The following is a 14,375-nucleotide window of genomic DNA, read 5'->3' on the forward strand; positions in this document are numbered from 1 at the left end:
GATAAAGCAGGTGCAGGAAGTGSCTGTGGAAACAGCTTTACCTGGAAACTCACCCTTACTGATCTTTCTGTATACAAATGACAACTGAATGGTAACTAATGAATTTCACCTCCCCCCTCCAAAAAAAAAAAATTAAAAATAGCACTATGCCAAAGAACCTGCAACCTAATTCCTGGGTGCAAGACACGAGATTTGCACCTACAGCTATTGTTCCTGAGTGCCCACTCCGGGTTAACACCAGTGCCGATACCCACCCTTTTCCTGCAAGCACTTCAGCTGTATCCTGCTCAGCCCTCCCCTTCCATGTGGAAGCATCTCCTGAGACCCTTTGGGGTCTCTCTGCCCTCTACSCCAGGCTCCCCCTGGGCACTTCCTTCCCTCTCTGCCCTCTCCCCTCCTCTATGTCAGGAGTACAAAAAACCCCACACTTTAACTTCTGCCCAGCATTTTATTTCCTGCAGACTGCACACCTCCTCTTGCTGACAGCTCATTTGCTTTTTTTTTACCTTCCTCATCTCTACCATTCCCTCGTTTTTTATTATGGGTAACAGTAWTTTTAAAACATACTCTATCATTTGATCATAACATACCTGGCAGTGTTATTTTCTTAATTTCACTTTTTTTCCCCACCTCCTTCACTCCTCACCCAAAGCATTTTTAACATTTTCTTACTGAAAAGCTTTTTTTGCAAGATGCCAACCGCAAGCWTAGTCAGAAAGTGGAACTCACTGAAAAGACTGCAAAGCCGTGAAACACTTACTTGGGAATTACTTTATTCAAARTACAAATATATTGAAGCAAAGTCTGAAGTAATTTTAGTAATAAAGATATTTTCTGCATTCAGAAAGTCACCCACTTACATAAACATACATTTTTCAACAAGGTATTTGAGATGCTTCGTATGCTAAAAAAAAGAGAGGGGGAGGATACATTTACAAACACAAACCAAATCTGCTACCATTTTAGTTTGCTGAAGATGGAAACACTTTGAAAACCACAAAGATTTTGTTGCTTTTGTGCTGTTGTTTAGCTACTTTCATGGTATCCTGTGAAAATTTCAGTGCATCTGGAAGGTATGAAAGGCAGGTCTTTACTGTCATTTCCAACAGCATCCTGTATTCTGGCAGACCTTGACGTGGTTGAAACTTTTCATCACTAATTTTAGCTTGTCGCACGATGCAGCATTTGATTACAGGTATCACCAAAAAGCACATCCTCAAAGTAGTATCTGTAGAAGGCTAATTTTCAAAGGGTAGTTTTCAAAGGTGACATTTTAAACTAAACTTGGCAGGCAAAACAAGCACAAATATGTACAGTTTCACATACGAGGGGATTATGCAAATTGCATCTTCTTTGGAATCTGTAAAAAAATMCTAAAGTGCTTTTCAAATGTGTCCTCATTGATTAAAAGGACAGGTATTTTGTACAAGTGATCAGTTGCACACCAACATCATTATGTTGCTTAAACAGGCATTTCAACAGAAAGATAAATATTATCAGCACTTAATTTTAGCTTCTCAATTAAGCATAATTTTAGGATTTCCAGACAAAAAACCCAACTCTATAGAATCTATTTATTCACTGGAAAATATAAAATKAAATTAAAGAAAGTGCTTAATTCTCAAATACTGTCAGGTTTTTAAAACAAGTTTATCAGCACTGGTCCAAACTCAACTTTTTATTGTGCTAACTTTTGAAAAATTTGATACCAAAAAAAAAAAAAAAAGAAGTAATACAAGTCTTGTTAGTCCAAAGTTTAACTATTTAAGAATTGAAAGTTCTCACACAGTGGGATACCTGACCAACGAAACACATAATTCAGAAATTAAGGCTCCTTACAGTCTTTGTTAGGCACTACCTGGCTTTCAAAACTTCAAGGTTAAAAGTAACAAAATCAGACATTAAYTTAAAGCTGAAAAGTTGTCTTTTCTTTTACAATTGAGGTTTAGTTTCTGCTGTGGAATACCCAATTCTAAATTACAGTCAAATTCTCATTCCAGTCTTYTAAAATTGACATTCGGAGGGCTCCTGGTATTCTCTTGATCCCCAGTGAGGCAAAAAAATCTTTAGAAGAATATATAAGAACTTAATTAATGTGATATGAAATTCTGACAGATCAAAAGGAGTGTAAAGAGATTTAAGAGTAATTAAGAAAAACTGTTTAAAGGTTAATTGTTACATATTCCCCCAAAAGATCACTTTCCATGTTGAAATATAAGGCAAGACTGAGTGCCCTTTCTGAAACACCTAACATGAGATTTCCTTGGCAGTTGGTGTGACAGTGGTTAACAGCACTTATATTCTGCACATGCAAAGAGTAAGGTACTGATACACAAATACTGTACAGACTATAAAATATTTGTACTGTGTGGAAGATAATGGAGAGCCATTATATTAAAACCTCAAGTTTGTCAGCTTCCTCCTGTTCCATGGTAAATGAATAAGGCCTTCACCTGTAATGCTGTAGTGATGCCATATTTGAAGACTCCAGTTCCCAAAGCCAGAGATTGTGACAGTACTATCCCCACTGCCTGTGGATGAAAAACCTGAGTGCAAGCCTCGAGTTCAGAACTACACATGCAGTGTTTTCCCCAGGGAGCAGCCACTGGTCCCATCCAGCCTGCAGCCACTGCTGCCTTGAGGCAGCAAGAGGCAGGATGCTAAAAGGCAGCACAAATATTGTCTTGAATATGTTTGGCACCAGAGAGAACAGAGTTCTGCTGCTTCTTGTTAGAGAATTCCGCTCTCATTTAAATTCTGAGATAAAACAYCTGCATCCAGATGCTTCACAATCATTTCATGTTGAGAATATGGCATAATCAAGGATTCATTTGGCCTCAAACCCTGGGTTTTCAGAGTTGGTACCTGCTTTTTTATAGTGAGCCCTGAATGTCAAGAATGTAGTAATTTTCAAAAAGTATATGTAATTATTTAAGCTCAGTTACAATGTTTCTTTACTCAGCAAATGCTAACAACCTCTCCTAATAATACTTTTAATATTACATTATGTGCTCCACTCCTTTGATAAATGAAATGTTTACATGCTGCCTTCACAATTTTTTGCAATTACTATTTGCTAGAGCAGTAACAAATGTTTTGGACCATTCTCCCATAATCACCATTTGACAAACTGACAGTAATAGACAAAAGTTAAAAAAGTTAAACCCACCAAGTTTTAATATCAAATTAAAAACTATGCTGTCAGTTCATTTGTGGAATGCAACAGCTGACAAAAAATATCTTTTCTTTCCAGAAGTCTAAATGAATCATTCTCACTGACTAGGAAAGCCTATGCAGTTGGGKTTTTTTTTCTGGAAAGAAAGTAACAAAATAAGCTGRAAATAAAATAAAAAAGGCTGTATTTTAAAAGTGCAGTATTTCTTCGCTTAATRTTTTTTGATGTTGTATCATTTCTTCAAAGCTATTATGTTGAATGGACATGGAGCTAAAGTTAGACCAAACCTTCCCTCCATGGATGGTTTTGCAGCATTTTCAGGGTACATAAAGGTAAAACTTTGCATTAGACTTGTAAAAATCAAGAACAGCTCCATTTTTGCCAACTGCTCTCCCATGCACACACGTTTACCTAAAGGAACAGTTAAAGGAGATACATTACTGGCTTTGACCTTTTGTTAACACACGTGTAATTCCTATGCTACCACAGTTCAAACACAGAAAGGCTCAAACTACTATTAAGCTATGAATCCTGAAACTCCCTTGCTCAGCTGTACTACTTCATATTAACAGCATATACACCCACAGCAAAAGTAGTATCAAAGGACAACTCATAATTTCTGTCTGGCAACTGGCAATTTAGGAACCCCAACTATTTTGCAAGCCACCAACTGCAATAATATATCTACGTCTAGAATTAGTCCTATGTGCGACTTTTACATCTTCCACCTCCGAGGCCCTACACTTGAAACACCACCACCCACCCATACACCCACCCAACCCACCCACCTAATGACTCCAGGTGGATTATCTTACCCATTCCAAAAGGAATGAATGCCTCTTTCTTTATTAACTGGCCATTTTCATCCAGAAATCTCGATGGTCGAAATTCATCAGGCTTCTCCCAAATATTAGGATCTCTRTGTACTGACCACAGGTTGGGCACAATCACACTACCCTTAGGAATAGTGTATCCCTGGAGCACTTTAAACAAAAGCAGAGACAAAGATATGACAAGGTGCTAGATGGAAACATGGGAAACATTACAGTAAAAAGACAACTAGATGATGTCACAAAAAATGGTATCGATCCCTAGCTGTGAGCTGCAAATGTAGCAAAAGCTTAAGGCAAAGCRATCTCTGCTATCCTGCTTGAGTCAGAATCACACAGGCCTGAGCAGCTGGAAAGACATCAACTTACACCAGCAGCTTCTGCACAGAGAAGGAAGCAGCCATTGTCAGAAATGCACTCTGCAGMATACCAATGCTGTGACCCACTTTCCTTCTGTTCCTGTGCTGTCACAGAGCCCCAACACAGTCAAAGAATGGATTTTGAACTGCTGTCACACAAGGGTTTTGAAATGCCTAGTCTCGTTTTAGCTTGCTATACCTCACTGTCCTGCAAATCAAAATATTTTTAAAAAGCAGATCAATTCAGAAATGGGTTTAAAARTCAAGTATTGCTATCTCACACTGACTTTAGCCAGTGCTCAGCTATGTTTAAGAAAACATACAGATGAGTTGGAAGAGGGCATTTCCTAATGTTTCCTGTACCTGAGGAGGTCARTGGTGCAAACCTTTAGCAAACCAGCTACTCTAATCTGATGTTTTCAGACCTCTGKGTCGGAATGTCAAAAACCACTCTGTTGTTTCAGGTACAAAGGTGTAGTCTCAGCTGCCAGCTATGACTAAGCGCATYAGTAAATACAAGCTGACCCCCAAAAAAGAATTACTCAAGATTACGAAAAACTTCTGTATGTTAGGTCAGRCATCTGCTTACATAGACAAGTATGTCAAGGCCACCTACTGCYTATAAAGGGCATTTAAAATATTTGTTTTGCATGTCCAGTACATAAATGAGGTCTTTGTTAATTATCACTAGATGTCCCATCAGATCCTCATCCCCAGAAGAAATGCTGTTGCCACAAGTCTCTAGAAATGCTTACCAGCAGTTTCTGAGGCCATTCGAGGAATAGAAAGGGGAACAACTGCAGTCATCCTCTGCACTTCCATAATGGTTGCCTCTGTGAAGGGCATTTGAGCCTTGTGAGCAAGAGAGGGCACTYTGTCACGTCCTAGAACTGCTTCGATTTCTGCATGAACCTTCTCTATTCAAAGGGAGCAAGAAAAATAAAAAAGTCAAGACACAGTATGCAAGAAGACATCATCTCAATGTCATCTACCTATGCTTGCTTCATTGTTTACACAGGTTTCTCAAAAATTACTTCAAGGTGTGATTCCTAGCAGAAACAGCTATGCCAATATTAGCCTTAAGAACAGACTCAGTTAAGAAGAAAATGATCAAGCACCATCTTGATACTGTCAAGAGTAAAGCTACTGAGATGACAGACATTGCTAGCACTTCAGTATTGGAAAAGTACAGGAAAAGTCCTATTGCAATTCCAAATGTATTCATGATCTTTAGGAGTTTAATTACACAGTAATTTGAATGATGAAAACATCAAGCTTCTGCTCTGCAATTAAAAACTGCAGCAGTAAGAGAACTGCATGCAGTATGTGCCTGAGAATGAAGAGATGGGAAAGTTTTTCATGCAGCTGCTTTAGATACTTCATTCTGGAGCAGGAATTCTGGTGCTGTTACTGCAAGCATTGAAGCCGTTTAATTAATTCTTGCCATTTCCTACTTTCTATTCACAGAACCTAAACTCAGCTAYGTCCTATTCCCCCCAAAAGCACCAGCAGATGCTTCTTTCCCACACAGCCCTCCTGCAAAGTCAAAACAAAAAGAAGAGAATCTCATTCATTGGAAGAAAAAAATATCAAATTATTTGCTTGTCCCTTTCATTTCACTGAAAGATCAGCATACAAGTAATCCTCTTCATAGAAGTTTCCAAGATTCAGGATTTGCTTTACCTATGTACATACAAGATGATGTGCCTTTTCTTGCAAGTAACTTRGAATTGGCTACACAGATCCCCAAAAAATGTCTACAAAAGACAACCTTGAAAGAGGAGACCTCAAAACTAACCTTTAATCAAAAATAATGTAAGTCAGTTTTCYTTTTTTACCCTTTATATCCTGCATACTTTGTGGTTGTCCTGCTTGCCTTTTCCAACCAGGCTGCTGATACTTTGAGTCTTTGCTCTTTTCTCTCCTTACCAGTGATACAAGATTATATAAAAATTCAATGCACAAAAAGTGTCCCAGTTTCCCAAGCATCCACAAGTGCTGCCTGAACTGAGTTTAACGAGYCGCTGCTGCCACCTACTGGGTTTGCCAGCAGAAAAACTCATGAATGAGAAACATTAAAAAATACAGGAAGTATACAGCAAGAGACGGGCTGACMGCGTGGCTCTCCAGTACCTTTTTTGAGGGGGCTTTACTACTTTTATTGGGACACATCATGGCGCTGTATTCAGGCACGCATGTCCACAGTAATTTAAACAAATAAATAAAGTTTTTAATATATCAAAGAAAAAATTAAGGAGATTGTCTCATGTCAAATGTCACACCAGCACTTTATTCCCAACTACTCATTTGTTCAGTTTCTACTCTCATTTGTTCAGAGATATGATGAACTATACAGAGAACAGCCAAACTGCTGCTCACATTAGCAACTGCAAAATGTAAACTTCAGCAGTCTCTGCAACTGCATGTTATTTGAGCTGCTCCACCACTTTACATATATTTAAAAATCTCACASATCTTCAGCAGTCAAGCATCAAAAAAAAAGTCAGGGAAAAGAACAAACCAAATACCTCCCATAGCCTCACCACATTTCCATCCACATCTTTCTCCATTTCTCTCTAAAAAGCAAAACTGTTTTCCAAAGAGAAACAGACAATTCCTGCTGTTTTTTTTCCTTTGTTTTTTTTTTCCTATGATAACCCTTAAGTTTGCCTTTCTATGTCTGCAAGCAACTTTTGCTTCTTCTAAAACATACACAATTCAGGTATTTTCTCTAGGTATTTTCTCTTAAATGTGTTCTTAAACACATTTAAGAAAAATTAATTGCCAGGAATAAAAAGAGGCACATACATAACTCCAAGGCAATCAGAATATGTAAGAAATGGGATACCAAAAATAATAGAATCATATTCCATAGCAAAGTGATACAGTCTGGAACACTGAGCATATTTAAATTACTTGTTAAGAGCCAAAGCATAAGAAAGAGGCAGAGAGAAGCAATAAAACTGCTAGAGATCAGAAGAAGAGTGAAAACTGACTAGCACATACCCAGAAGGGAAAGAGGTCAAAAAAACAAACACGAAACTCTTCTAGATCTCATTTGTGTAATTTAGAATATATCAAATTCATGTAACTGTGAATCACGTCAAGCAGTGATAATACACAACATTAAAAACAGAAAAATAAGCCTATGCAATAGCAGTTTATTTTACATTTGTCCCCAGTGAACTCTCTCTTCCATGTACTGGACTGGTGCCCTATTTTGCAATCTTTAGTCAACAGTTTGGTTGAATTTGTGCAATAAACTATGATCTTGACCTATTTTAAGAGATTATTCCAGACAGATCCAACTTTAAGGGTAGATGAGACTACTCACGGTCATGGCCCACTTAGTTTCGAAAATTTCCAAAAACAGGGATTCTGTTAAAACTCAGGGCAATCTGTGTCCCTCCTTCATCATGTTCACTGGGCAATTTCTTTTCCCAGTATCTGATCAGAATTTTCTTCTTGGAGGTTGTCTCTTCCCTTCCCTCCACTACACACCTCAGGGGAGACTGCMTCCATCTGCTTAGCACCTTTAGATCAGATACTTGTAGAAGGATTTCCCTCAGCCACCTTCCCCTAACACTGAACAAGACCAATTAGTTCCACCTCTTCTTTGTGATCCTATGTTCCATGTGTCACCCCTCCACCCCTCATCATCAGAAACCTACCCAATGGCCATGACCACCCAAAAACTGATGCAGAGAGGACCTCCAAYGACACTGACAGCTGTTGCTGTGCATTTGTGCAAGTCCCAATTTGTTTAAGCTGACTGATTTGATCTTCCTCCACAGTAGGTAGTGTTTCACTTCCCCAGACTCTGCTGCTAGGCTCAAGAACCTCCATGCTCAGGGAGGTATAATAACAGACTTTACCACTATGGTCTTCACACATCTTATATCACTGCTGTATGCCTGGAATGCCACAATTGTTTTTATGTTTTTCATGCTAAAGTCTCTGGGAAAGATAAAGTTGTCTCAGAAGAAAAAAACAGAAGAAACATATTAAAGTTGTCCCAGAAGAAAAAACAGAAGAAACATATTAAAGGGCCATTAGCACTTAATACATAGCACTAGCCTGAAAATCATCATAGCACAGCAGGACAGATGATGTCTGATTACATACCAGCCTTTCAAATTATACATACACACGAACTGTTGGCACTCCAAATGGTTTCTTCGCTGTTGCTGTTTGCTTCTGTTTCTGAGCATCCATCTAGAGCTTTACAGTCTGGAATAAATCACCTAGAATAAAAGTAATCTCACCTTGTACTTCAGGGTAAAGAGACATGTAGAGCAGGCACCACAGCAATGTGTTGGAAGTAGTATCTGTGCCTGCAATGAAGAGGTCACCAATGATAAAAAACAGGTAATCATCATTRAAACTACTCTCCTTGTTCTTCTCTTCTTCTGCATGGATGAAGTACATATCAATGAAGTCCCTGGGATTTGCTGCATCCAGTGTATCCCTGTGCTGAGCAATAATTTTTTTCAGAAAAGCAGTAATATCCAGCTCAGTTTGCCGAAGTTCCCGGTAAGGCCCAAAGGGAAGGTAGTAGAGCCAAGGGCAGATGTTGACCAGGATCATGTAGTTGTTGACGCTCAGCTCCAGGGCACGGGCCATGTTCTTCAGCATCGTCTTGAACTCATCATCCTCATAGTTGAAACGCCTGCCAAAGGCCATGGAACAGATAACATTGGACACCGCGTTGCGAATGATCGGGAAGGGATTAAATGAGTCCTTTCCGTGCTTCAGCATCTCCTCCTTTATAAAGTTCAGCTCCTCGATGATTTTAGGCTCTAAGCTGTGTCTCCCTACTCCAAAATGTCGCAGTGTTGAGAGAGAGAATTTCCTCTGTTGCTTCCAGACAGGGCCATAAGGTGCAAAAATAACACCTGAAAGAACAACACAGAATCTGAAACCAAAATGCCCAATTTTCAATATGAAATTCAGTAAGAAATAGCTGAACAGGCCTGCAACCTGAGACCCCGACGAGAGGGAAATGATATATGGCAAATCTCTCCCAAGCACTGGGCTAGGAGTTAAAGGAAGAACACAAGGTTCTTTCTAATAGCTTTCGGAATATTCAAGTTACATCTTAGCTTCATTAGACTTTGCAAGACACAATTAGATGGAGAAGAGGAACTCTTAGTCTGGGATGTATATTAGACAACCTTTTCTGTTTCATGTGCTGGGACATGAACTCAGCAAGGCATCATAGAAGACATTCAAACATAAACTGATTTGCAKTTTTCCCCCTTCATGTTATACAAACTTCTCAATACTTTTTGCATGTGTTTCTATTACAAGCAAGCTTTTCTTTAGGTTGTAATAGAAATACAGGATATTCACACTGCAAGAAAACTGGGAAGGTGAAGACAGGTTCAGAGGCACTTGGCAAAAACCTGCTTGATTTGCATTTCAACAGTTTTGATGCCCCTAGGCACTTGTTCTGCATGATTGTGTCATCATGAAACACYATTTAAATTAAAYCTCTATTACTCACTTACAAACAGAAACATCTCTTTTGTTGAATTAAAAGACCACACCAAAGACACCACAGGGTAATGAATACAACAACCTGCTATTTCCAATGTACTCCATGGTTAACCTGAGAAAGTTTAGTCATCAAACATGACCTAATTCTGGATWTGTTCTTCTAGTAAAATGACACCACATCTTTTTTTTGTTTACTCTGGAAACAAAAAGTTACTTTATAAAAGCAATATCAATTCTTCTGTCAACTGCAAATCTTAATGCTGATTTTAAAAGAAGGAGAAATGGCCATAAGAGAACAGAAGTTCTACATTAAGTACTGGAAGATGGACCATATTTCAATACYTAACATTGCCCACATTTCTATTACAAGTTATTATTCCTAGCCCCTAATGCTAAAAGAATACAAACACATGACCAAGCTTCAAATATTCTAAACAAGAACATTATGAAGAGTCAGGACAAGCTCAATCAGCTGAATTTCATCTTCTCTGCATAAAGACAYTCCTTAGGCAATCTATTCAAATGCCCACTTCCTGGCCCTTCAAAAACAGAAGCAAAACTTTTCCAGATTTCCTCTATCAAGTGTTTGCTGTTAGCACCGGTGTCCTCAAGTAGGTAAAGTGAAAAAAAACAGGCATATTTGGGGCTGAATTTGGCCAAGAACCAACTTGGGTTTCCAGGGTTTGTGGCTGGGTTGTGAAAGAAACATGGATTTCTTGGAACAAAACWAAGTTATCACTATTTCTATCCCACAACAAACATCTCCAAAGCAGGCTATGAATCCACAACCTTTTCCCTTTTCGTTAGGGAAATTAGTTTTAGGATCCAAATACTTTCATCAAAGAAAACAGGCCGATTGTCTGGAATGTAAGAGACTCTCCTAGCCCCACAGAAAATCTAACACCAACAACAATACACCTCCCCACACCAAGTGAGCCTCTGTAGCAGTTCTGCAGAGTGGCTGCACCCCAGGGTGTTTTCTGATGTCCCCAAACCCCAAATTGCTGAAGAATACCAATAACCAATTTGTAAATTGGAAATGAATAACATAGGACACAGACCAAGGAGGAAAAAGAGCACAAATAGAGAATAACAGAGGTAAGAGAAGAAAGCAAACTCTCAACTGCATCACTAACAAGCTACAATAATGAAATAGTCCTTTGYTGATTTCCAAGAAACTCTGCCTGCCCTAAAAGGTCAAGTTACCCAGCATAAACATCTCTACACTTAGAAAAAAAAACCTGGAAACAACAAAAACAACCTCCCCTGCAAACAAACTAAAGCAAAATAAAAAAGCAAACAATAACAAAAAAAAATCTGAAGGAAAGACAATAATAAATTCTGAAGCAACAATAACCAGGATTTCGTGCTCATTACAGAGGCCTAATTTCTATGAACTGATAGTTAAAACCTTTCAATATAACTAACAAACTCACAGAACCAGAGAGTTAATTTTATTCCCCCTTTTTACATGAAAAAATTCAAATCCTTACAAGAAACTAGTTCTGCCAAAGGCTTACATACTCTCCCCTCTGCCCTTTTTTTTTTTTTACTGCTAGCTCTAGTGTTTCTACAATACTGGGAACATGGACAAACACAGCAGTCATGACATTTAATAACATTCAGCTTCTCTRTTGTCAGATGTGCCATCTGGAGACAGACAGGGCAGGGTTATAATGACAGACAACCACTCAAGACTCCATCTACTCTGCCGACTGAGTCTTTGCTAGCTCTCATAGCTATAGAATACAAAAACTTAAAATACTAAAACCAAACCACAGACATACCTTTTTTCTCCCTAGTCCACTATTKCTCTTTCTGCAGCTATATGTGCGAAAGCCTTCATGTAAGAACTGACTTTACCTTCTCCCTTAAGTTCTTACAGCACTTTCTGTCCAGCCAAGAAAGCCTTCCTCATTTGCTAATCTAGCTGCTGAAATGCAGTATTTGCCATTTCTGACACTTCCACCTGCTCTCCCCCAGGCACAATTTTTTTATTTGCATCTTACACACAATAGAGCCACACATCTGAGATAAACCCTAGAGCAACACAATATCCCTGACACAGCGTAACACAGACAGGCACTGTCCCTGGACTTGGTTGCAGCATGCTCTTGCTATGGATAACAGGCTCCTCATACTTTCARCTCTCCTGGAGCACCCACTGGTGCAAGCTGCCAACTGCCCTGGCTATTCTTTGCATCACCATATTCACAGAAATCTGAAAGAGAACATAAAACATATGAAATTCATGGCATTCAAGGAAAAAGAAATCTACCACAAGCATGAATATGAGGTTTTACAGCAGTACTAAAATTATCTAACTCCTYTTTCCCTTTCCTCCTCCAGTTCTTGCTAAAACACTGTACCTAAAAATAGTCACACATTATAACAATGTGCCAGTAAGATCTGTCTTGAACCAGTATTATTAAATCAATATAATGAATGCTTTTTTATTCTTCAAACTTATTTCAGCAATGCTGCCTGATAGCATTTTAATAAACATCATCTAGGTCCCTCACTTCCTCCTTCTCTTGATTAGGGCAATTCTGGTACAAGAAAAAAAAAATAGAAATGTTTCAGACACTTAAAAAATAAACTTCCCTAGCCTTGGAAAAAAGTAAAAAAGGTAAGTTTCACAACAAGCTAGCACACTAACAAGCCTTCTGGGGTACACCTCCTAAACTGAAAAAGGGTAAGTAGATTTCCACAAACACTGATATCTGTAATGATCTAAAAACTAAACAAGAAGAAATTCTACCTGCAGTATTGCTGGCACGGGTTTAAACTCTTCATGCCTTTTTCCTGCAACAGCTAGTAACTTTCCTTTGAACTCTTAAAAAAAAAAAACCAAACCCCAAATATGGTCAGTAAGTTTTGACAAGCAGAACATATTTGAAAGCATCTCAGGAACAGTAGCGTGCACGCAGGCAGCACAGACTGCACAGCCAGAGGACTCCACAGTGCTCACTGCCACTGCTACCTTGGTAAGAACTGGAACAGCGCTCAGTTTCGCACCACTGCCCAARCATTGGAAATTTCTTCCCCTCACACAGCCAAAATCAGAAAGCCCCCAGGTGACAGACCAGCTGTGCCTCAAAGCTCTACACAAATGCCAGTCACAGAATCAATGAGATTGAAAAAGACCTCTGATACTGAGTCCAACCCATGACAGAACAGCACCGTGTCCAACAGGACCACGGCACCGAGCGCCAAATCCAGCCTTTCCTTAAACACCTCCAGGGACGGTGATTCCACCATCTCCCTGTGCAGTCCATTACACTGTCAAATCACACCTTCTGTAAAGAAATTCYTCCTAATGCCCAACCTAAACTTCCCCGAGTGCACCCTCAGGCCATTTCCTCTTGTCCTATTACTTATTACCCAGGAGATTACTCCCTCTTGGCTACAATCCCTTTTCAGGCAGTTGTCGAGAGTGTTAAGGTCTCTCCTAAGCCTCCTTTTCTCCAGGCTAAACCAGCCCAGCTCCCTCAGCCGCTTTACCGTACACTGAGCTAAAGGGATCGGGCATTTCAGGCACCCAGAGATGCTCCGTGGTGCACGGTACAGCACTGCCAACTTCACAGGGATGCTGCACGTCCACCTCAAGGCAGGGCGAACATCCCTGAGCTTTCTGTCAGCAGCAGAGAGAGGGACACACGCAAGGAGCAAAAAGGAAGTAAACAGTTCAGTCCACAATTCGTGGGAGTCATTTATAAAGTTCGGCAGAGCAGCCACGGTCCCGAGCATCTCTCGCTCCAAAGCATCATCCCGGCCATGACCGGGCGTGGGGCAGCTCGCAGAGCGGGACTCGGCGCTTACCCTTGTTGTGGGTGATCATGAGGACGATGGGCACGGAGGGCCGGTCGCTGAACACCTCCGCCTTCTGCACCAGCGCCTCCCGCACCGTCCCGAAGGTGTTGAGGAAGATGATGGGGCGGCTGCCCACGAARAGCCGGTAGACGTTGCCGTACAGCTTGGTGAGGCCGGTGAGGAAGACGTGGGGCGAGAAGACGGGGGAGACCCGGTCGCCGCCCTGCACGTCCGCCGCAAACCTGCGCAGCAGCGGAGGCGGCAGAAGGGCGAAGGCGAAGTTGCCCACGACCGGCCAGGGCGCGGGGCCCGGCGGCAGCCCCGACAGCGCCCGCAGCCGCCGCCGCAGCAGCCAGTAGCAGCCGAGCCAGCACAGGGCCACCAGCAGCAGCTCGGTGGCCGTGGGCGGCCGCAGCAGCCAGGTCCAAGCTGCCGTGCTGGGCTCCGCCATGTCCCCGAGCAGCGGCACCGGCGGCCTGCCCTCAGAGCCGGCGCGCAGCGGTTTAAGATGGCGGGGGCGGGCGGGAGGCGAGGCCGGCGGCGCTCTGACCCCGGCCCGGCGGGGCTGTGGGCGGGCAGGGACAGGGACACGGACAGGGACAGGGGCCGGGCCCGACACCGCCCCCGCCGCCGGCGAGGGGGGACAGCCCGCGTTCATGAAGGATGAAACAGAATAAGCACACAGGTCCGGCTCGCGTA

General features: G+C 41.2%; 1 protein-coding gene across 1 annotated transcript; it reads right to left on the reverse strand.

The window, feature by feature from the left end:
* Positions 1-3,160: 3,160 nt before the first annotated feature.
* LOC130581141 (cytochrome P450 2U1) lies at positions 3,161-14,200 on the reverse strand. The gene is made up of 5 exons (XM_057379079.1): positions 13,686-14,200; positions 8,630-9,259; positions 5,120-5,281; positions 3,991-4,158; positions 3,161-3,586 (listed from the first exon to the last, which is right to left on the reverse strand). The coding sequence occupies exons 1-5, from the start codon at positions 14,125-14,127 to the stop codon at positions 3,408-3,410; spliced, it is 1,581 nt and encodes a 526-aa protein (XP_057235062.1). The 5' UTR covers positions 14,128-14,200; the 3' UTR covers positions 3,161-3,407.
* Between the last annotated feature and the right edge of the window lie 175 nt (positions 14,201-14,375).

This window comes from Malurus melanocephalus, unplaced genomic scaffold (assembly GCF_030028575.1).
Source record: "Malurus melanocephalus ecotype Western Australia unplaced genomic scaffold, MMel_1.1 scaffold_386, whole genome shotgun sequence".
NCBI classification, from domain to species: Eukaryota; Metazoa; Chordata; class Aves; order Passeriformes; family Maluridae; genus Malurus; species Malurus melanocephalus.